Genomic DNA, 24,438 nt, shown 5'->3' with positions numbered 1-24,438 from the left:
GGAATGCTTCACTTGAAGTATTGTTCCTATTGTGAGCAGGCCTTGTTTCCTCTCACTTTCTAGATAAATCTGTAGTTTATATCACATTATGATATCTTCCTATTCTGTGGCTAGGATCACTTTGGGAAGGAGAAAGAAGATCGAACTTGGGGGAGAGGTGGTGAAATGGTAGTAAAGCAGTAGCTGATAGGGGAAGTAATGTTAGCAGGCAAAATTGATGAAAGGTGAACCTTCAATCAGGGCTTTGGTGGTGAAAGAGGAATGTCTTTGCCACTACCAAGCAATATTTTTTAACATGAACATTGAAAAGGTTCTCCTTTGGCAACTGAAACAGTTCCTGAAGGAAAAGTTGTTTATTTGTCCCCTTCCCTGCTTCCTTCTTATTTATAGACTGCTTTTCCACCTAGTATGGGTCACCAAAGCAATAAAAACCAGGATAATAATCAACAAAAATAATAGTAGCAGCAGCAAAGATCAGATGTACAAAACCAGACACGACTTGACAATTCAGTTTAAATGTCTGGTGAAATAATAAACTCTTAAAAGACCTGCTGAAAAATAAGTATTGCAGAGCCATATGAGCCTCTGGGGAAGGGAGCCCCGCAGTCTAGGCATCATTACTGGGAAAATTGTCACATGTCATTGCCAGCAATATTTCAATTGGTGAAAGGACAGAAAAGCTTATACCGAAAGAGGAAAGTCTTTTAGATACTCAGAGCCTTGTCTATATAGGGCTTTAAAGCCCTATATAACCAGCATTTTTAATTGTATATGGAAGCTAATTGGCCTTAACTTGCATATAATTTTGGAACTAGGTAGGAGATACAGCCTTGGACCTTCTACACCGACATACCACCTCAGCCCATCTCAGTCCTTGTAACTCTGTCAAGTGTGTGTCTTGTAACAAGGGCGGAGAGAAAAATGAAGAATCTGCCCACTTACTACATTTTTTTGCCTATGCTCTCCCCAGTTACCAAGACAGTGATATGGTAGTAGTTCCAGGAATAAGGAAGACTTGCAGTAGGAGAGAAATTTACATCTTCCGTTTTAGTGTGGACAACTAATTCAAGGAGCAACGAATGATGGCTCATTCCCCAGGCTGGTTGCTCCCACCCTGACTCCAGGCTGTACCCTCTCAAACTTTACAGCACCAATGCAGCCCTGTAAGGGAACAAATGTCCCCTTACCTTGAGGATGACTTTGTGAGTGGTCCCTCACTGCAGGATGCAGCATATGCTCCGTTGGCATGGCTGCATCACCGCTGCAAAGTTGAATAGGACTGGGCCCAAAGTTTTAGAAGTAATAATTAGAGTAGTTCTAAAATTGTGCCACCGTTAGAACACGTCTAGATTGTAGATGGATTAATTTTTATGTACACTTGGACTTCGATATCCGCAGGATTCTGTTCCTAGATTCCCCCACAGATACCGAAACCCACGGATAATGGAATCTGCAGTTGGGGGCCCTCACCTGACCTCCAGATGCATCCAGGGGTGTTCTGAGCCCCAGAGAGGCTGCATGTGACCACTCTGAGCCTCAGAAAGCCCCCCATAGGTGTTGGAAAGGCACTTCTGGTCATGTCTGGGAGATCAAGTGAGAGCCTCCAGCACAGGTCTGGCACCCCGCACTGGTCAAATCCAAGGGTGCTGAACCCATGCATAGAGATCCGACCTATACAGTATATATGTAGAAATCTTGCATTAACTGGGACTTGGCCTCTGCAGTATTTGGATGTTGGCAGAGTGGACGGTATTTTGCCTCTTGTTTCCTTACCAATTTTGTCCCTTTCCCTTAGTTCAGAGGATTATCCTGATGAGACACAGGATGACATCTCCTAGATCTCAGCACCTGTAATCTTGCAAAATCCTGGCCCTATTGAACAAATAGTATTACAAAATCTGTGGTGTCATATTCATTTGGTTTATCTCAAAAAGCAGATATCGTTTAAATTGGTCAAGTGAAGTGTTGGTACTAGAGTTTCCTTATATCCCAGCTTCCATTAAAGACCCTCCTCACTCTTGCCATAGTTTTTCCATTGATCTCCACATGCTCTGTATTGATTAATTGATTGGATTTGTAATCCGCCTTTGTCCTTGAAGGGCACTCAAGGCAGTTAACAACAGTCAATACATTGTAAGAAAAATAAAATACAGATTAAAAACTATAAAATGACAATATAAAACTGTTTTATAACTCTTTAAGAGTTCATCCTAGTGTCTACAGTATAGAATCTGAAATACAGAAAGAGACTTTGCTTCCAAAATTGCTTAATTGACAAGCAGTAAAACTGAATATCGCTATCTCTGATACTTGTTTTAATAAGTATTAAAATGCTCCAATCAATTTGTTTTTATGTTCAGTAGCTTCCCTCTGTTTAGAGTTGTGTGTAAATTTATCAGATTGACATTTCCATCAGTAGCGTGATAGAATACTGTATTGTATTCCGAGTATAGCAGAATTTGGATAAAAGGTCACATTCAGCAAAATCGGAGAGAGGTGCTAGAGTAATCTATCACTAGGTTAAATACATCAATTTATTATGTAATGACTGAATTAGCTGTGCATTTTCTCTTGATTGTATTGCTAAATCAGTGAAACAATAGTCTGCTGCTATATTAGCTGTCATTAACATTCACATATTTTTGCTTCTAACTCTAGCATCACAATCCACTTTCTGTAGGAAGTTCTGACATCTATAAATATGTTTTGCTCTTTTTTAGAGAAAATATCAATTGGCAAAGAAAGAATATGAACAACTTTTGCAGACTGAGAACCTTCCTGCACAAGTGAAAGCAATTGTGTTACAACAGTTGGGTATGTAAGACTAGAGGAAGGAAATAGGAATTGCTTTGCTTGTTCTTCTACAGTTATTTCTATTGACAGAACATTGTCATTCATCTAGTTATCCGCCCATTCCTACTCAAAGTATTATAATTGTCCTTTGCAGGTATGTATCTGGTTTCTAAAACTAGGGGGATCAAGCATAAATCTGGTGTATTTTTAAACTTATATTTATGACTAACCACATTCCTTTTTCTGTGAAACTTTCAAAATGAAGTTATCATTCACAATGAATAAATATGGAACTGAGTTCCTTTGCTTACTTTTTAGCTATTTGTTGTGACTATTTTTTAGACTTTTCCCTTTCTCTATCCCCAGGTCTCTGGCTTAAAAATAAATAGATATGCATTCATAGAAACAAAACTCCACATAACACAGTAGTATGTAAAATGCAGTTAATTGCCCCCAAAATAAAACGTAAATAGGCATTACCTGAAGTCTGCTGTTGCCGTGTCTGCCAAGTCCTTACCAGGGATGGGAAAATCCAGCGGGGCTTGAGTCAAGCCTAAAGTCACCGCCCCCACAACTCAACTTGAAAAAGAGGCATAATAGTGGCTCTTCCCAATTCGCTGCTTCACGACTCTAAAGGACTCACGTTGAGTTGCCCTCCCCCGAAAGCCCTCCATGAAAAAATGGGGCTGCTGCTGGGCTGTGTGTGTGTGGGGGGGGGGGAAGAGTTCACTTTAAAGACTCCTCTGCTGCCCCATCCCATCTGTAAAGATGGTGGGATGGAGTGGAATGGACTGCTTGAGAGTGGGGGGAGAAGCGGCAAGAGAATGGAGGGTCATGTGCCGCAGCTGCAAGGCTTACCAGGAGAACCCAATCCTTTGCAGCTCTATTCAGAAGAAGTCCCACTGCAGCCAGTCATTCAATGAGGCTTCCTCCGCCCAAGTCATGCGGAGCTGCAAACCACCTCCCTCCCCCCCCCCAACTTCCCTACCTCCTTTCTCTTTCCCCCTGGGGTTCTGCAGGCAATTGTAAGGCAAGAACCCCCTTGGGTTCCTCCTCCTGCATCCAGTGATCATCCCTTCCTTCCTTCCTTCCTTCCTTCCTTCCTTCCTTCCTTCCTTCCTTCCTTCCTTCCTAGCACAGACAGGGAAAAAGCCTGCTCCTGTCTCTCCCCCCCCCCGTCCTATTCATTGCAAGAGGAAAACATTAACTCTTTCCCTGTATCCAGCTAACTACCCTGTTGCTCACCGAGTTGGAATAATGGCTCTACAATTTTTTTCACGCTGCAAAAACAGTAAGCAAGCACACCCAGACATAGTCAGATTTGAGTGTCCATGCATGGGGACAAGTGCCAAGTCAGGGGGCCCCAGACACGAGTATTTTTCAGAGCCTTCCATATGCACAACTCATGAGTCAACGAGTCACAGAAAAATGCACATTTTCGCAACTTGAGTTCGAGTTACTGACTTGAGTTTCCATCCCTGGTCCTTACTCATAGTCAGAGCTAGTGACAGTGTGCTCCATGCCTAGATGTTGCAATTTGGCCTCTTCCATCTTTTCTTCCCAGGTCTATTGTGTTGAGTTGGTGGGACTGCTTCAGGTAGCTTGCTGGTATTGGGTAGATCAGAATTTCTCAAATTGTGGGTCACAACCTCACTTTGGTAGCAAACTGATTGTTGGTGGATTGTGAAGCTGAAACTGATAGATGAGAAGGAAAATGCATGGAGCCCTATGGAAAGTGAAACTGAACTATATTGTGCATTTATTTATATGTGAACGTGCCCTGGTCCATTGCAAAGGGCAGGCCAAGAGGAATTCAGTGCCACCAGAATGGTCCCAATCTGATGAAAGCAGCCCCACAAAAATCCTCCAGAAGGAAGTCCCTCCCTCCAAGCCGACAAATGTATTGAGCCCTATGGAAAGTGAAACTAAGCTACATGGTCACATTTACTCATAAGTAAGCAACCATACCTTAGCTCGTGTTGAAGGACAAAGTGGAATGCTAGGCCACCAAAATTGTCCCTGTTTGATGAAAGTGGAGCTCAACAAGTGCTCCAGAAGGCAACCTCCCCCTTCCCCCACCACTAAATAGGATAAAAACAGAGAATTGAGCTGGTAAGCTGAATTTTTTTTCTTTTTTAGACTTGTAAAGCTAGGTGGGTCCTGTGTATAATTTTAAACAGTGAGTTCTGGTGCTAATAGGTTTGGGAACCATTGCTTTATTGGAAAGGGTTGTTGTCTTTTCCAGACTCCTTCCTCCCCCTCCAGTCTCATTTCCTCTCCTCATCACTCTGGGTTTTAATAATGTTTAGAGGGAAGCTTTGAGTCTTGATCCAGCCCCAACAGAAAACGTGCTAGATTCAAAACTGATTTCATACCAAATCACATTGAACTGGTCTAAGAACTTAAATTGAACTGGGCACAGGGCAGGACTGAAAATCTTACTGATTTTTTGGGTGGGGGCTTGAGGTTATTGCAGGCAGGCTACAGAGAGAATTCACTTACTGGAACAGGGCTGGCTTTCCCATCTTGTGTCCCCTTATTTGTTTTAATTTATTTATTTATAATTTATTTTAATTTGCTTGGTGATGTTACTTCTGGCCATGGCATCACTTCCAGTGGGTCCCGGACAGATTATCATTTTAAAAAGTGGGTCCCACTGATAAAAAGTTTGAGATCCACTGGGATATAGAATAGGGTTGAGCACTGTTTCAACCACCTCCTGGTGTGACCTGGACCTCATGAAATAGTGGTATTGGATGAATGTAGCAGTGCCTGGTACTGAACAGAGATTCTAGTTGTTAGCAACCTACAATTCTACTGACACACTTAACAGTGTTTCAGAATCTTGATTCATATGCTAGTTTAATACGAAGCATGGTACATTTATTTCCTGCTTCAAGAGTGAATCAGTGTTGTCCCACAGCAGTGGTTCCCAATCTGTGGTCTGGGGATCACAGGAGGCTTGTGAGACCCTGAGAAGTGGTCCGTGAGGTCTCAGGAAAAAAGAAGATAATTACTTTTGATTTTTCTAGTGTCTTGGCAAGTGGGTGCTCCCCCACGGACCACTGAAGTGTCTGCTGTGGCTGTTGGTAGTCCTTTCTCCGCTCTCTGATGGTCCAGCACTTACTGAAGTGCCAGCGATGGGAGGATCCATTCTCCACCTTTTTTGGTAGTCTGTGGAAGAGCGCTCACTTGGCAAGATGCTTCCCCATGGACCACCAGAGAGGGCAGAGAATGGACCCCCTGCAGCTGGCATTTCCAGTGCCTTGGTGAGCGCTCCCCAATGACATGGGCTACCAAATTGAATTTTTTTTGTGTGTGTGGTGGGGATGGAGGGGGTTGCATGTGATCCATGACAATTCCAATGTATACCTCAGTGATCTGTGGGCTGCTAAAGGTTGGGAACAACTGACCCACAGAGACAAAATTTAAGACTGCAAACAATACAAACCAACTTCTCTGTCAGAACTGGAGCAGTGTTGTAGTAGCATGACTGGGTGGGGGCTGGGGAACCATAGCCTCCCTCATGCTGGAGTGACGGTTTTCAGCTGTCTTCAGTGGGAAGGGTGACATCTTCTTATTGTTCAGCACATGGACGAGCCACAAAATCTGCCCACCTCCCCTCTCTGGCTCCTGTATGGCTCTGAATGGACCATTTCTGGGGCCAGGGCCGAACATGCATGGAGGAGGTGAGGTGTATGCGCAGGCATGTAGAGCATTATCATATCACCCGTCCCTGGGTTCCCACCCCCCCAGCTATGCTACTTGCAGTGTCATATGTTCAGGACTTTTTACTGTGCATGTGACACTTTTTACTGGCTGTATAACAGGTTGGATAAGTTTTACTCTGGGTTTGCAAACTCTGCTGTTTGCATCTAGCCACTTTGGGAGGCTTGCTGGTTGCCTAGAAGTAAATACTTGAGCCAAAACTACTAACAAATTAAAATACGTATAACATGTGTCAAAATCCTCAGTCTTCTAAAAGCCAAACAAGGCATTTCAGAAGCAGGCCATTGTGCAAAATTGAATTTATCTTGATCTCTAAAGCAACAGAATGGGGGATAGAGCTTGATGGGCAATGTGGGAGTAGATGTCAAATTCCCCTTCATCTGTTCTGCTTTCTTAGGTCGTTTTCTCTTAGTGGAGCTCTGTGAATGGAATAACCCTTTCAGGAGAAAAGTGGATTTTTTAAAAAGTTTGTGAGTGCAGAGGATTCAGTTCCCCTACCCTACATGTATGTTCATCCTGTACTTTAAATTCCCCCTCCCCCACTAGGGAATTGGCAGGACTGAATTAGGTCCTGCTGCTGTCACATCTGATTGAACATTAAGCTATGGATTTTACAAACCTGTGTCAATTCTGTATAAGCTTATATCATTGCTTCCTTGAAAGTTCTAGTTAAATGTTGTAGATTTCCTTTTGTATGCTAATCCACATGTACTTGGTTGCATTGGTGCCAAGTATGTACAACCTGAAAACATGTAACAAATTGACTGTTCAGTTGGTCCCAGAGATGGGCTGGCCTGGGTTGTAAGGAATAAAATACTGAGAATTATTATAAAGTACTTTGAGCACTTAGAGAAAAGCCCATATAAGTATTAAATAGTGTTATCTCACAAAAGATGTAGAAAACTTGGAAATGAAAACACCATAAGTAAGAAACTTGATCATGTGTTGGTACACTCTGTTCTTTATGGTCTCTGTGCATCCACACTGATGTAACTGCCAACCAATTGCTGCAATTGGAACATTCTAGAATTTAGCTACTGCAATTTTGGCATGAGCCCAGTCTGCACAGTGGGAACACATGCCAAAAGAGTGTGGTCTGTAGCTTCCTCCTTAGCTCTTCATCATCCACCATAGTGGTAGAACCATTAGAAACTTTCTCCTGAGTTTATTCTCGGGCAGAACTTTGCTTATATTCCTACCTTTCTCCTTTCCTTCTTTTATTAAGTCTAGTCTCTTCTTCCAAGTAGTTTTCTTGCTTTCAGTTTTGCATTTTATTTTTGTGTGGTAACACCATATTCAACATCATATTGAAGATAAACATACTGAGAATCCCAGTCATTTTCCAAGTACTTAATTATATTAAGGCTTTTGTGTTCAAGCTTCAAGCATCCTTAATGGTTTGAGTTGCTGACAGATACATGCAGATAACATTATATTAAGTGTTCTTAATGCTTGAGTCTGAAGTTCCTAGAAGTGGTTAAGAGGTATGAACTGAATGGACCACTGGTCTAATATGGCTCCTTCCTTGGAGATCCTATTGTAATATAGGTTGAGCCTACCTATCCATGGATTTTGTATCCGTAGATCTGGCTCAACATGGGTCCCCCAGACCCGAGCTAAGCTAGATTTAGCCCAACCTGAAACTTCCAAAGACTCTTCTGAGGCCTGTGGAGGCCCTGCACAGCCTCTATGGGCTTCAGAATGGCCTCCAGAGGTCCCTGAAGACCACTTCCGATTTTCAGCCCCAGTGGGTTGGAAAACCACAGATTTCATTATCTGTGGTTTTCGGTATCTGCAGGGGTCCTGGAACAGCTCCCCCGTGGATATAGAGGCACCACCTATATTGAGTGTTGGGTTTTGTATGTTGCAAAAATTGAACAAATGCACATTTTTCTCTCCTGACAATAGTTTACATAGATGTAGTAATCTTTTCATAATGCCTTTACTACATAGACTGGTTGTTCATTTGTGTATGCTTGGTTTTATTTTTATTTTATTTATTTTTTTGCTTATGTTGGGAAGTAATCATGTCTAATATGAAACTTACTCTGCTTGAGGTACAAATTCTAAGCACTCATACCATATAATCATTGAGTGAAAAGTATGCCAGTTCTATCTAATGTATTACTGTACAAATATATATATAGATAGATAGATAGATGTGTGTGTGTGTTTTTTTTTAAAGGCTGGATGCATCACACAGTGGATCAGTTGGGAGATAAAGCCGCCAAGGAAAACTATGCTATTCAGTGTCTTCAGAAGTCTCTAGAAGCAGATCCCAACTCTGGCCAGTCCTGGTATTTCCTAGGAAGGTAAAAATGGGTGGTATAGCACTGAAAGGATTCTTATAAAATGAGGTTCAGCAAACACATACTTTAAACAGACAAATATATGAAACATGAAAACCATACAGGCAATAAATCCCAGATTATATACTTTGTAGGAAAAAAATTGTTGCATTGCTAAGATATTTCAGTTATGGGCCTTCACACCAGGGACCTAACTGGTTTTTTACACTGTATGTTAAGTATTATGTACATGGATAATGCAAAATCCATTTCGTCTGTGTGGATTGTCCATGGGATTCTCTATGGGAAATGTAGCAGATAGGATTTTATAAAACCACTAGCAATTTATCTGGTGACTATTAAAGTTTAAGTGTATAACTTTTGTATCTGTCCCATGTTCTGTTGATATTTTTCCCTTTTTCTAGCCTAGGCCACCAAACCAAACACAGCTCATTAACTATGCATGGAGTTCCATCCAGGTCTTGATAAGCCCCTTGTTTTGCTTCATTCCTGGGGTTGCAGCTTGCAAGTGGTTTGTCAGTCACCTGACAGGCCACAGTACATGGTTAGTGTGCTGTGTGGTTTGGTCAAACCACACATTCTTATAGACCCATTCCAGCTTTTCTTACTTCTTCCTACTATATAATCTCTGCAAAATAATTTGTAGAGTTTGTAAATTTAAATGAACTGCAAAAATATAGTCTACTTTAGCAGTTTTTAAGAAAACATTTCAGAGTAAATTATTCTGTATTATAGGTGTTCTGTTGAAAACGGAGGTTTGTTTTACTGTGAAATAATGCTGTTGGCTTGAAGTATAGAGGTGGACCCTTGTTCTGTTCCTGGAACCTTCACGTGAATTTCACGTGAAACCAAGTCATGCAGATTTCAGGGTCCACTCAGCTCTGTATGCGACCAGAGCGTTCTCTGGTCATGTCTGAAGCTGTTATGAGGCCAATGGAGGCTCCATGCAGCCTGCATAGACCACTTTGTGGCCTCCGGAGGTCCTAGAGGAGCATTTCCGGTTTTCTGGAATTGCCTTTGTAGGACTTCCAGAGGCCTTCCTGAGGCCCATAGACACTGTACGCAGCCTCTGCAGGCCTCAGAAAGGCCCCCAAAACCTCAGAGGCTACTTCTCCAGACTTTGCCTCCAGAGGATCTTTTGAGGTCTGTGGAGCCTGCATGCATTTTCCACACGTCATAGAGTGGCCTCCAGAGGTCCTAGAAGGGTTTTCCAGAAGTGCACAGCCCCCACAGACCTCAGAAGAGCCTCTGGAAGCGACTGGAGCACAGCTCCAGTCACCTTTGGAGGGTTTAGTTTGGGCCAAATCTGGCTCAGTCGGGGCCAGGCGTACCCACGTTGAACCCAATCCACAGATGGAAAATCTGCAGATAAGTAACCTCAAATGATACTATTATTGCAAAGTTCATGCTATCTTGGCAAATATTATTCTAGAACTATCAGGTAACCATTGGCATATTCAGGCCATTTCCTCACATTTTATGCAAACTGATAGATTCAGATAAATCTCTGATAGATTCAGATAAATCTCTGATAGATTCAGATAAACTGATAGATTCAGATAAACTCTAGCAAATGGATAGATTCCATTGTAGGTTACTCAAAACTAGGGTCCATGAATGCCTAGTCCATATAGACTACATCAGATCTTTCTTATGAAAGATGTAGGCTATTTTTTCTCTACACAAGAAAAATCAATCTTTCTGCATTGAAGTGAAGTGATGCAGTTTTAGTTGCTGGAGAGATTCAGTTTTAGGTCCAGTTTTGATGCAGTTATGTTAAGGCTTTTTTCCTGTGTGGCTGTGAAAGTCAATATTTGTGACATAGTTTTTGAGTTTTAAAATATTTTACTACTATAAAATGCAGGCATTGTCCCAGTCAAATTTTTAAAAATTCTTACAGATTGCTTAATGCAGACAGCTAAGTAGGTAGTCCTCATTAGCTAACTAAGTACTATAAGTGATGGTTTGTTGTTTGCACTTTGCACAATGTGTATTTCTTAAAATCCCTTGTTTTATTAATGTAACTTTCTTTTAGAGGTTACTTTAACATATTTAGGGCCCTATCCAACTTTCCAGAGCTGTTGCAACTGCTATACAGCCCCATGTTAAGGGAACAAATAGTCCCTTACCTTGAGGAGGCTTCTGTGACTGCCCCCCCCTTCCTGCAGGATGCAGCACACATCCCATTGGCACGGCTGCATCAGTGCTGGAAAGTTGAATAGGATTCAGCCTGCAGATTTTTGTAATAAGTAGGCTTTGTTGATCCACTGATCATTAAATCACTTGCTTTCTTAAAAACCACCTTATTCTCTCTTCTCTCAGGTGCTATTCAAGTATTGGGAAAGTTCAGGATGCCTTTATATCTTATAGGCAGTCTATTGATAAATCAGAAGCAAGTGCAGATACATGGTGTTCTATAGGGTAAGCATATTAAGAAGACTTTAGTGTAAACTGTAATTTGAGCAGAACAGGTTTTAACTTTTGGTTTTGATTTTGCTGTAATGTGAAATACTTAATGTCTAACTGTTTTTCACTAGATACGCTCCAAATTCTACAAAATGTAACATATGTACAGTCTTAATGTTTTTAATATTGGATTTTGTGCTCAGTTAACCAAACATTGCAGTTGTACAACTTCCAGTTTGAAAGTACTTTCAAAGAGCTTCTGCATGTTCTGATGTAGTAGATTGTGGTTGCACAGCATTAGTGATTTGATGGATTGCTCCTATATAGTTTGAGATAAAATTTACAGAACTGCATTATTTATAATTTTCAAAATGCACAATATGATGCTCGTGTTTATCACAATACAGAAAAAGTTTGGATGCTATTTTGAGACACACTAATGGGCTGACTGTGATTTTATCATCCAGAATTCATAATCTCATTCGTGTTTCTCTTCAGTGTGCTCTACCAGCAGCAGAATCAGCCTATGGATGCATTACAGGCCTATATCTGTGCTGTACAATTGGACCATGGCCATGCTGCAGCCTGGATGGACCTTGGCACCCTCTATGAGTCCTGCAACCAGTCTCAGGATGCCATTAAATGCTACTTAAATGCAACCAGAAGCAAAAATTGTAGTAATACCTCTGCACTTGCAGCACGGATAAAGTATTTACAGGTAACAGCTTGGATCTAAGAATAGGGGAACATTTTAACAGTAACAAGGGGTGGAGGGAGTGAAGAAAAGAAGGAATAGAAGTTAATATGTAATTTATTTCATGGTGTGTGTAATTTGTTTCCATATACATTCTAAACATATATCATAGCTTGCAGTTTCATTTTATTTCTCATTTTAAGTGGGTCTCGATTCTTAAGTAATACTTTTTTTCTACCTTGACATAATTTATGCATTCTTTATGTTGTCTATGTTTTAAGTTGTCATAGCTTTAGAGAGAATACACACACTATCTTTTGCTCTTGTTTGCAATTTCAGAACCAAAGCATTAACGAGACCTCTGAAATCAGAGCTAAACTTTGTTCTGATTCTCACAAAGGTTTATATTCTGGTTACCCTCTTTATCCTTAGCACCTCTTCGAAACCCCATAATTAAAACTTATTCTTTCTGAGACACAGTAGAGTACAGAATTTAGGAAGATTTCATGGACTTGATCTTACTAAATTAGGATTGTGTTAAATTTACTTTTTACATAATTTTTCCTAGGCTCAGTTGTGTAACCTTCCACAAGGTAGTCTACAGAATAAAACTAAATTACTTCCTAGTATTGAGGAGGCATGGAGCCTACCAATCCCCGCAGAGCTTACCTCCAGGCAGGGTGCCATGAACACAGCACAGCAGGTGAGAAGTTGGGTTATGTTCTGCAGGTGCCCAGCTTTTAAGGGTTCTTTTCAATCAATCTGTAGTAGTCAAACATATTTTGCTATAGCATAGGACTAGTTTTCACTGGTAATAAGACTAATTTAACAAAGGAAGATTAAGAATAGACTCCCTATGATTTGGAGGAAATATGGGGGTACCAATTTAGAACCTTTGTGGATTTTCATGATTTTCAGAAAGATTTCATTCATCATAGAACTTGCAGCAGTTTTTATTTTAAAACAACCCCATGAAAGGTACACACTGCTCGTTTGGTGATACTATGGAAATTGGTTTTCAATAAATTAGTTTAGAATAGTCACACAGCCCTTAAAATGTGCAACTGCTGAAAGTTATATAGTATCAGGAACATTTTTTTTAAAAAAATGTATAGAACCATATTTTTTTCTTCCTCCTTTGATTCCTAGGCTTGTAAACCTCATCATCAAAATACTGAACCTGTACTAGGCCTCAGTCAAACACCTATTTCACAGCAATTGCCACTACACATGATTCCTTCTAGCCATGTAGATGACCTGTCCAGTCCAGCCAAGAGGAAAAGAACTTCTAGTCCAACAAAGGTATATATTCTCATATAAAAGCCCCACTTAGTTACAAGAATCTAATCCTCTGGCATCCAGTATTAATCCATTGTGCAGATAACTCTTTAAATTGACAATAGAGTTGCAACGTCCACAGCAGTAACATTGTGTTTAGAGTAGTTGGAAAATTGCAGAAACTCTGACAATAGGGATTAGGAAAAGAATCATGCCATTTTGTCTGCCACCTTTGCTTATATTTAGAATGCTTAACCATTCCATTACCAGTACTGCAAGAGCTAAAATGAGTTTTGACAAACTTTAAGTCCACCATTTGGGTTTTATTTAATTCTTCATCACGGTTGATTATCTTTTAGTTTTTCTCCCATGATTATTATATTAACTGAAGTTGAATTATATTTACCAATATTTTACTTTTTTTAAGAAAATGACTTTCCTTGTAGTGACTGCTCTTAATTCTTGCTGTTTGATTTTGATATTCTTGTTTTGAATTTTAATGTTTTCCTTAGAACACTTTAGATGCTTGGAGCAGTGGACATACCGTGTCACATCCTTCAGTACAGCAACAAGTACATTCTTGGTGCTTGACACCACAGAAATTACAGGCAAGTCTATAAAGAGTCTCTCTTAAAAATGTCATGAAACACATGTGTGTAAAACACTAAACATTATTATCATCTTCTTCCCTATTTCCTAGTTGTCATTTGAATGTAATTTTTTTCCTTTTAATCTGTAATATTTGCCAAAAATGTACACAACTTTATACAAGTGTTTCATATTTGTGTTTTTCACAGAGGTATGTTGAGGAAGTTGTACCTCTGAAATTATTGCTGTAGGTAAAACATAACCTGTAGAATGTTCTAAAGTGATTTACGAAGGCTAAACTTTCATGCATTTTTTTTAAAGCAAATGAAGTGTTTTAACATTTCATTACTTTTGTTTTAGTATATTGAACTTTCTACCCGGTTAAAATACTACTGGCTATTTCCAAAAGTGATAGTAGCTGCACCACTGTGCTTCAACTTGAAGATACCAGTGCAGTTGTTTTGTATAATAAAAGGCCTGAAATATTCGTAACCTCATCCACCACACTTGTGTTGAATCAGAGCCTAGCACAGCTGCTGTATCTTTGAGGAGTCAGTGGTTGCTGTTTCCCTTCCTCTAGCAAAATAGACTGCTGAAGGAAGGGAAATGTTCAAGGAACTTCACAGGGAATACACGCTAGCCTTCAACATTTGTCACTGTGCTTTGTTGTTCCCTTAATTTTCAGACCATGCTATCAGCATATGTCATCAGAGTTAATTACTTTTGCCTTATTGCACTATTCCAACTGGAAGATTGTTTAAGTCTTACTTTGGGTATGTTAGATGTATTTCTTTTTTGCATAATTTGTTTTGAGGAAGATATTTGCTTGCTTTAAAAGGGTGATGAATAGATAATTCTTGGAGATAGTCATGTTAATTGTTATAAAGAAACCTGAATTTATACTTGGAGCCTAAGGAACATGTTTGTATTTCTTTTCCAGCACCTGGAACAGCTGCGTGCAAATAGAAATAATTTAAATCCAGCACAGAAACTTATGCTGGAACAGCTGGAGAGTCAGTTTGTCTTGATGCAGCAACACCAGCAGGTGCCAGCAAACACATTTATTTCTGTTTTGTATATGTCCTATTTAATTGGGCCTCTTCTTTTCCAGAGAATCCAGAGAATTCCTGTAGGCATGCCTCAAGAGGTTAAGCATGCACAGGAGAGTTTATAAGTGTCTTTTTTTTTAAATAGCAGCTCCTCATGTAATTTAAATTTTATGTTTAAGTATAAGTTCCAAGTTTGACATTTTGAATTGTGGAATTTTAAACTATAAATACAGAATGTGAATAATAATGAATGTATCAACGAACTGGTGTTTGTTTTGATTTGGTCAATGAGATTGCAGTATCGGAATCAGAACAGCTTTTAAAAAAAATTTATGATGGTTTTATGTGAATCTGAGGTGCTGATTCACCTGTTTTGCCCTATCACATCTCATTTCAGAGATACGGAATAGCTTCGTTAGTGAATGGTTCAAGCAACTTCCTCATGAGGATGCAATGACATAGCTTTCCTCATAGGAAAGCTGCTTGAACCATTCACAAATGAGACTATGCCATATTTCTAAAACTAGATGTGATAGGGCAAAGCTGGCGCCATTTTTGGCACCCCAAAAATACTTAGGGGTGCCATCAGCACCCCAAATATACTTAGGGGTGCCATCAGCACCCCAAATATACTTAGGAATAGGTCTGAATTTTAAAATGGCAAAATATGTGTTGGCCTATGTAATCAATGTCTGATCCTCAACTCAGCTCATATGTAATCACTTGAGTGATTACATGATCAGGCAGTACTTTTGCAATGATTCATTACAAGATTATTGCAGAAGTAACACCAATGAATCCTATGGAATTCCCTCATATAGCATAATGTGTGAAATCAGCTTTGGAGGCAGTAGGGAATTTTCTAAACTGAACATAAGAAAAGCTTGCTGGATTAGGTCAAAGGCCCATGTACTGTAGTGTCCTATTCCCCACAAAGCCCACCAGCTGTCTTTGGGAAATCCACAAACAGAAGAGAGAGGCATACTTCTCTTCTGTCATTACTCCTCTGTAAGTAATACTCAGAGGCATATTGCTGCTGAATCTGGAGGTAGTGAATAGCCATTATGACTTGTGATCAGCCTTCCTTGCAAGTTGTATGGCACCCTTGCAGCTGGGATGCAGAGAGAGAGTTGCTTTCCCCCTGCTAAATATAAGAGGATACTACTTTAAAAGGTGCCCCTTTGCTCAGTTAGCAGTATCAGAATATTTTAAAAATGCAAATAACCCCCAGATTCAGAAGAAATGCTTACCTACACCAACAGCATTCATTAATATATCTTTTGGGAATGTCATTTCAGTCCAAACAAAAAAACTTAAACCATTATTATCTAAGTCATTTGACTAAAGTACTTTGTATTTTATTTCCTTTTTATTAGTTGAGGCAGACGGGAGTAGCACAGGTACGATCTACTGGAATTGCTAATGGGCCAACAACTGACTCATCACTGCCTACAAACTCTGTCTCTGGTCAGCAGCCTCAGGTTGCTCTAACCAGAGTGCCTAACATCACACAGCATGGAATCCGTCCAACCTGCCCAGGGCAGTCTATGGCTAATGGACCTTTTCCAGCAGGCTCAGTTCCCTGCAGCACAGCAAGAACGCTGGGTAGTACAGACACTATTTTGTTAGGCAATAATCACATAACAGGAAGTGGAAGTAATGGAAACGTGCCTTACCTGCAGCGAAACGCACTCTCTCTACCTCATAACCGCACAAACCTGACCAGCAGCGCAGAGGAGCCGTGGAAAAAACAACTATCTAACTCCACTCAGGTATAAGTTATATTTTCCTGTTGTAGTATAGCAGAATGTTCTAACTGTAATGGAATTATAAACCTCTGTAGAATAGTTTATTATAATATTTGGGGCATATATTTGATGTATGATGATGTGTAGTAAGAGTTTACCAGGTTAAAAAAAATGAGGTCTGTTCATCGCTGATCTGAAAAAACAATAGGTCTCTTAATGCTTTTTCCAAGAATATTAGAAAACTGCAAATCATTGGTTTGTCAGGAAAATCATAATATAATACATATAGGTTAGTTCTAAAACAGCACAAACTACTCAAGTGTCTAGGCCAGTGTTTTTCAGACTGGGGCGTCGTGACGCTCCAGCCTGAAGGCCCTGGCCTCTTTCCCCAAAGGGGCAGGGGGAGGCAGGGAGGAGGCAGCAATGCAATCCCCAGGATTGCGCCTCTCAGGAGGGCTGCAGGGATTGGGATGCACTCACCAGTCCCTGCAGCAGCTGTCCTGGGGTATGGGGAGCCCTGTGCGAGCATCTGCAGGGCTCCCCAGCTCATTAGATGTGAAAGTGGAGCGATTGCATTGCTACCTTCCCCCTGCCTCCCCCCCTGCCCCCACAAGGACTTACAGTGGTGCAAACTCTCCAAGAGAGTTTGAAAAGCACTGGCCTAGGCAGATATTTGGCACTACCACAGCTGGTTTGTTGAAAACTGAGAGCCAATCTCCATACTCCCTGTTTGTGCAATAAGATAAGACTTATTAATAATTTACAAGTGTTCTGTTTTCATCAACTAATTTCTTTTTTTTACCCAAACATTATTGTGAATACTGTTGTGCTTTTGTCACTAGAGTATGAATTTAATCGCAGAAATAGTTGTATTGTGTGTGCCTTCCTGATACCAGAAAACCAATGAAATTCTAAGCTGCTATGAAAGTTATGCAAGGAGTCATGGTTCTAAAATTTGGAATAACTTTTTAACGTGATGTTTGATTGTACTCATAATATTATTCAGTTATATGCAGTACTAAGAACTGTGCTGTTGAATTCATGTGGTCTTAAAGGATTTCATGAGTATTAACTTGCTATTTTCATTGCAAAACTCTAATCCAGTGCAGGCATGGTTCTAACTCTGTATTATTTTTGTAAAGTGAGGGACCAAGGCCAGAAAGGCCTGCTTGACAACTGCATTTTGGATGTTTTATTAAAGTTAGGGATTTTCCCTCTTATGATTGTGTGTCTCTAACTCCTCACCCCGTCCCATCTTATTTAAATAATTGTGTATTTCCAACTTATGTGTTATGATATGCAGATATCAAACAGACTCAGGTGTTGAAAAATGTTTTGAGGGGCTGGCTTGTGTGATCCTGTTTCTTCACAATGCATAGACCAGGGGTCGGCAACCTGCGGCTCTAGAGCCGTATGTGGCTCTTTCAGCTGTCTGCTGCAACTCCTCCCGGTGAAAGTGGCAAAGGGGGTAACAGGAGACACCTGTGTTGGGAGGGCAGGCTGCTTCCCTCCGCCCCTGAGCTCACTGCCCTCCTCTCCCTTCACCCCCACCTACCCCGCATTGGTTTCCCTTTTCAATTTTGCCTGCTCTGCAGGCTTAAGCTCCATGTTTTTCCCTTCCCCAACTCTCCAGCAGGACACCCTCCTCCTCAGCCATTGCGAGCCCTTGCAGCCCGCCTTTCCCTGAGCAGGTCCCCACTCCGTGCAAGGAGAGGCTTTTCCTCCACAGCAGAGGAGACATCCTGTGTGTCTACTCAGTAGTAAGCCCCATTACAGCAGATGAAGCTTACTCCCAGGAAAGGGTGCCTGGGATTGCAGCCTTGGAGCCTGCTCCTATGCATGTCTACTCAGTTGTAAGCCCCATTACAGTGGATGAAGCTTACTCCCAGGAAAGAGTGCCTGGGATGGCAGCCTTGGAGCCTGCTCAAGGCCAAGTGCAACAAGGACGGGTGAGTGGGAGCCCGCGCAGGTCTGTTCGAGAGTAAGCCCCGATGTAGTCCCTGGGCTACTCCCAGGAAGGTGTGGGGGGCTGTAGCCTCAGCCTCCTCCTGTGCAGGTCTACTCACAAGTAAGCCCCACTGTAGTCAGTGGGGCTTCCTCCCAGGAAGGTGTGGAGGGCTGCAGCCTCAGCCCCCTCCTATGCAGGTCTACTCACAAGTAGTCAGTGAGGCTTCCTCCCAGGAAAGTGTGGAGAGGACTGCAACCTGAGAGCTCCAACCAACTTGTCTACTCAGAAGTCCCATTGTAGCCAATGGGGCTTACTCCCAGGATAGTGTGGAGAGGGTTGCAGCCTGAGGGAGGGCAGGCAGGGAGGGCAGAAGCTGGCCTGTGTCTGCCCCCCCCCGGCTTCTTCTCTTCCCCACTCCTCTTCTGGAGTCTGTGTCATTTTTTCCTTCCAGCAGGGTGCCTCTGGAAGTTGGGGGGAGTTCTTTAGTATCCATGTAAGATAAGCAGATGTCATAACCGCCATATGTATTGGAATCCTGGAAGATCTGGTGAGGAGGTAGATGTGATGTCAGCAGTAGCCCCTTTAAGGGTAAGGCCTGGGCATCCAGCAGAGTGTGCTGCACCCACTTGAAGGCAATAGGGCCCTCAGGGATATAATGGGCACCTGAGGAAGGGGGTGCGGGTTGTAGAAGGAGTGCAGGTTGGTGGTAGGAGAGGAGACTGACTGACTTGGCTTATTGACTTTGACTTGGATACTCTGACTGATTTGACTGACTTACTTTGGAATCTGACCTTGGACTGTGACTTGGCTTATTGACTTTGTACTCTGCCCTGGATACTCTGACTGACTTTGTGACTAATGGACTGCTGGAGACACTGGAGTTTGAAGTGTGGCTGCTGTGCCGAAGACCTGCTGACGACCCAGGGTCTGCTGTAGTGGTGGGAGGCTGCTGGCAGGAGAGAGGACCTCTGCAGGTTGAACAGGCGAGCTACCCTGGAGGTGGGGTCCAGCAGGACTGCAGGGCAGAACCAGGGTCACTTGTTGGGGAAAAGAAGGGGAGCTAATTTGCTTAAAGTGGGCATAATTCTCCAGGCAGAGAATGGCCTTGGAATCAGGCAAAACACCATAGAGGACCAGGCATCTGAAAACACAGGACAAGAATGTATGACAAAACTAACTAAAAGCTACAAGAGGGGGCTACATTATAGAAATGGGACCTATAAGAGCATAAATGTAAAAAAAAAAACCAAAAAACTATGTGCAGTATTATCTTCATTTTAGATGTCAAAGGGGTTTTGTGGCTCCTAAGGTTTTTTTTCCTCCAGAAAACGGGTCCAAATGGCTCTTTGAGTGTTTAACGTTGCCGACCCCTGGCATAGACTATATGCTGTTAAAGCTATGTCTGCCAAGTAGTAAACAGGTCCAATCTTGGTATCCGTGGTGGATCTGTTCCTGGACCCCCCCATGGATACCAAAACCTGTGAATAATTAAATCTGCAAGTTGTGGACAAACAGGGCCTCTGTATGCGACTGGAACTTTGTTCCGGTCACTTATGGAGCCACTCAGAAGCCTGTAGAGGTTATAAGGCCACGTCCACACATCCTTTCTCCTGTTCAATAATGCAAATGCAAAGAAAAAAGACCAGTTTTTATTTTTTTAACTTTGTGCTCTGCACTTATCGAGCACATGTACAGATGGTTGTGGAAGGCTCTCATGCAGATTCAAGGTGGATGCCATCTCCCAGATCAGCTGTTTAAACAAATTCATCAACATCTTGAAGTGGCCCTGAAGTTATTATTGTCCCATTCTGTGTAGTCATCACAGGCAGCCAATGTTCATTCAACTACAGTACATATATGACCGATTTGTTTATTTGGAATCCTCTTCCACCATCAGGTGCACCATTGCATACTTAGAGTTGTTGCTTGGACTCACAAGGCCTGGTTTGCAAGTTGCCCTGTACCTTTCTATAATATCAGAAAGAGTTATTTTGTGCCTTGCGGGTATGAAAAAAATGTTCAACACTGTAGTCTGCTTGCAGTGTTTGATTTTTCTCAAGGATTGATCCTAAAAACTTGTGTTGTGCTCCAGTCCAGTTCTTATGGTCTATTCTAGTTGGACGCAAAGAAGCACAGGAATGAAGGGATGCAAACCTCTTGATGAGCGATATATTTGGAGGCATTCGTTAAGACAAAGGCCACTGAGAAAAGTAGTGTAGTTTTAGAGCACTGGTTCCCAGCCTGTGGTCTAGGACCACAGGTAGTCTGTGAGACCCTGAGAAGTGGTCTGCAATTCTCAGGAAAAAAAGATTACCTTTTATCGTTTCCAACATGCTCTCCCACAGACCACCAGAAAGGGCAGAAAATGAACTGCCTGCAGCCAGCAACAAAAGCAGCAACCCACAAAACTTCACTATAAATAATACATCTAAATCTCTAATTATTGCAAATTGAATTATATTTTTTGTGTGAAGGGGTGAGGGTTACATGCAGGACCCAAGAGAGGTGGTACAGGGGGTAATTTGTTCCTGGGCCTTGGGTCAAAAAGGGGGCCCAAGAGCCAAAAGAGGGCCAGAAATTTCCTGGGTTCTTATATTTTCCAATTTCACCTGCACTTGCTGCCTGTGTAGGATGCTAGGTGCATGACTGCTATGGCTGCCACAAGTCATATGTGCTGAACCAAGAATGCATACATGATACTCCTGAACAATCTGGGAGGAAACTGACCTGCTTCAGTACCTCTTTGGTTTGTGGGTCTGCTTGTCATGAAAAAGCGTATCAGGGACACAGTTGTGTACAGTTACTACAGAAGTACATATTTTGGTACATACAGGACACTTTCTGTTCTAGTGTGAGACTAAATATGATGATCTAATTTTCTGCAAGGATTTTCTAAGTCTCTAAAAAATTTTAAATATAGGAATGTGTTTGGTTTCTGTACTGCTGTATTCAGCTGCTACTGTGTGGGCAGGTAGACCTGGGCTCCACATTGGGGAGCACAGTAGACCAGGGCTGCAAAGACTCTTCCTGCTGTTGCAACCCTCCCCCTGCCCTATTTTACCTCCTTCGCACCCCTGTTCTGCTCACTCCTGTCATCACCCTCCTCCACTCTGTTTCACCCCCTCTCCTCTCCCTTTGGGAAGGAGCCCAAAAGAAACTTTGAACCCCCTGTTAAAATTCCTCTTGAAGGCCCTGGCTGAATGTGGTCCTTACCAGTTCTAATTTTTGTCTCAGTGGTCCACGGGCTCCTAAGGGTTGGGAACCAGTGCTGTTGGCTGAAAGTCACAAAATATAGCAAGTCAAGTGCTTGAGGTGAATAACCTTAGGCAGGATGATGCAGAATGTAGAGGACTTTCATTTGGTTTGTTTTCTATTGTGTGAAGGAGGGGAAAGTGGGTTTAAGGCCTGGAAACTTTCCAGTGGCTCTCAAGTATAGAAGAACAGAGGAAGAGGGTTTTAATGACTGTCTCCTACAGCATAATGGTAAAAGGCAGGAAAGAAGTTAACCACCTGGAAAAAATGCACTAACAGCCCAATCCTAACCAGCTTTCAAGTGCTGATGCAGCCATGCCAATGGGTTCACACTGTGTTGTCTCATTGGGGGGGGGGGTAGTCACAGAGGCCTGTTCAAGGCAAGGCAACATTTGCTTCCTTACCTCAGGTCTGCGTTGCTGTTGCATCACCCCTGCAAAGTTTGTTAGGACTGAGTTATAAGTAGAGAAAGAATAAAAAGAGAAGAAATGTGAATGAAAGGGGGGAATTAAGATTTAATTTATAGCATTCAAAACCTTGATAAAACTGTCAGTTATATCAGTGAGTCTATTTATCAAGCTTCTTTTTAAAGTCATAAAGCTAGTCAAATTCCATGTATAACTGAATTCTGTTGTACTCTGTCTTATTCCAAGTATGAGGTGTTTAGTCAACATATTTCTGTGGTCTTCATCTGCTATTGTATTTCCCAATTGCAAGGTAACTTGGGGGGATTTCCTTTGTGTTGAATTCATGAAGGAAAAGGTGTTAACATTTCAGGACACTTAGGATGTTTTCTTGATTTTGACTAAAGCTGTTCAGTAAAATAAGACAGTGAAATACTTCCAACTCTAAAATATTTATTTCCAAAACCATGATGCTTGTGATGAAGTTTTTAGGTAGTGCTCTGTTTTTAACTATCTTTTAACTAAGATACTTGCGCATGACACTTTCTGTGAATTTGCTGGTTTTTATAGCTGGAATGTAGAGTACTTGTTTTGTTACATACAGGTGGAGCCTGTTTATCTGTGGATTTTTCATCCGTGGGTCTGGCGCAACGCAGGTCCCCCGGACCCACATTGAGCCAGGCTGGGCTCCACCTCAGTGCTCTAAAGCAGTGATTTTCAACCTTTCTCATCTCATGGCACACTGGCAAGGCACTAAAATTGTCAAGGCACACCACCAGTTTCTTGACAATTGACAAGGAACACTGTGCTGCCAATGGGGGGCTCACATCCCCAAAGGCCCTAAATGACCTTCTCTCAATACCTACGGCACACATGGGGACCATTCACAACACACTAGTGTGCCACAGCACAGTGCTTGAGAAAGGCTGCTCTAAAGCAGGGGTGTCCAAAGTTTTTGGCAGGAGGGCCACATCATCTCTCTGACACTGGGTCAGGGGCTGGGAAAAATGGAACTTACATTTAAAATTTGAATAAATTTACATAAGTTTACATAAATGATGAACTTATATGAATGAATGACAGTCTTGCAATAGCTCAAGGCCTATTAAAGGCCTTGCACAAAGCAAGGTTGGCCTTTCCTTTGCTGCTGCTACTGCATCACAGACGTGAAACAGCAAGTGGTGGAGGGAGCCCTCATCCCACAGCTCATGCGAGAGGTCAAACAGTTGCCCTCATGCTGAGAGCAGTTGTGGCGGGCCAGTGTGGGCACCAACAAATTTCCGGAGGGCCAGAGGCTCATTGGAGACTGGGGGCTCCCTGAGGGCTGCATTGACAGGCTTCGAGGGCTGCAAGTGGCCCCAGGGCTGGGGTTTGGGCACCCCTGCTCTAAAGGGAACCAGAGCTGTACTCCGGTCCCCTCTGGAGGGCTTTCTGAAGCCTGGAGAGGCAGTGGGTGTTCGCCTGCTGCCTCTGTGGGCTTCAGAATGGCCTAGAGAAGCAAAAAAAAAAAAAAAAGCCACTTTCAGTTTCCCAAGGGCTTCCAGGGGCTTCCCCTGCACCGAAGAAAACCTTACATGGTGAAAAAATGCCACCACTGGTTTCTCTTGGGAAACCGGAAGCTACATTTTTTTTGCCTCTCTGAGCCATTCTGAAGCCCACAGAGGCAGCAGGCGGATGCACACTGCCTCTCCAGGCTTCAGAAAGTCCATCGGAGGAGCCTGGAGCATAGCTCTGGTCCCCTTTGGTGAGAAAAAGGGGTGGGAAATAACGAATTTGATTATCCGCAGTTTTCGGTACCCGCAAGGGTTCCTAGAACAGATCCCGCATGAATACTGAAGCCCCACTTGTATTCTGAATTTGCACTTTTTAATAAGCCACTTATCCAGTGGCCTATGGCAAGTAGTAATTGCCTTCAAGGCGAGAGACATGTTTCCACGTTAGAGTAATGATTCTCCTTTTAATGCAGTATTGAGTTTGGGAATCTGCCCTGATCTATCAGTTCCCTTGTTTTTCAGATTGGACTTCACATGTTACAGTTAGTGCTGTGAAGCTGTCACAGCTTTCTTGCAAGCTTTTGCGAGCAAGGAAGATGAAGGAATCTTCTTCCCTCTGACATCTTATCTGCAGCACTGTGAATATTTCTGTTTTACTGAAAATTAGTGTTTTAAAACTGTAATTGAGTGATTGCAGGTTCATGTCTGATCTATATGTTCCTTGTCAGCCTCTCTTTCTGTTCATGT

The 24,438-nt window shown here is 42.1% G+C and overlaps 1 protein-coding gene across 5 annotated transcripts in view; it reads left to right on the top strand.

Moving 5' to 3' along the window:
- KDM6A (lysine demethylase 6A) overlaps window positions 1-24,438 on the top strand; it is a 179,646-nt gene that overhangs the window by 118,637 nt on the left and 36,571 nt on the right. For 3 of the 5 annotated variants that reach the window (XM_066618811.1, XM_066618808.1, XM_066618812.1), the window contains 9 exons: window positions 2,721-2,814; window positions 8,708-8,834; window positions 11,154-11,252; window positions 11,736-11,955; window positions 12,500-12,634; window positions 13,081-13,233; window positions 13,722-13,817; window positions 14,738-14,842; window positions 16,223-16,618. In XM_066618811.1, the coding sequence (XP_066474908.1) occupies window positions 2,721-2,814; window positions 8,708-8,834; window positions 11,154-11,252; window positions 11,736-11,955; window positions 12,500-12,634; window positions 13,081-13,233; window positions 13,722-13,817; window positions 14,738-14,842; window positions 16,223-16,618 (1,425 nt within the window). The remainder of the gene's footprint in view (window positions 1-2,720; window positions 2,815-8,707; window positions 8,835-11,153; window positions 11,253-11,735; window positions 11,956-12,499; window positions 12,635-13,080; window positions 13,234-13,721; window positions 13,818-14,737; window positions 14,843-16,222; window positions 16,619-24,438) is intronic. The other 2 variants (XM_066618813.1, XM_066618809.1) reach the window with 1 other exon arrangement.

This window comes from Tiliqua scincoides, chromosome 3, assembly GCF_035046505.1.
Source record: "Tiliqua scincoides isolate rTilSci1 chromosome 3, rTilSci1.hap2, whole genome shotgun sequence".
Classification (NCBI taxonomy): Eukaryota; Metazoa; Chordata; class Lepidosauria; order Squamata; family Scincidae; genus Tiliqua; species Tiliqua scincoides.
Note: the sequence above shows the minus strand (reverse complement) of the source record. Positions and strands in the feature narration are given on the sequence as shown.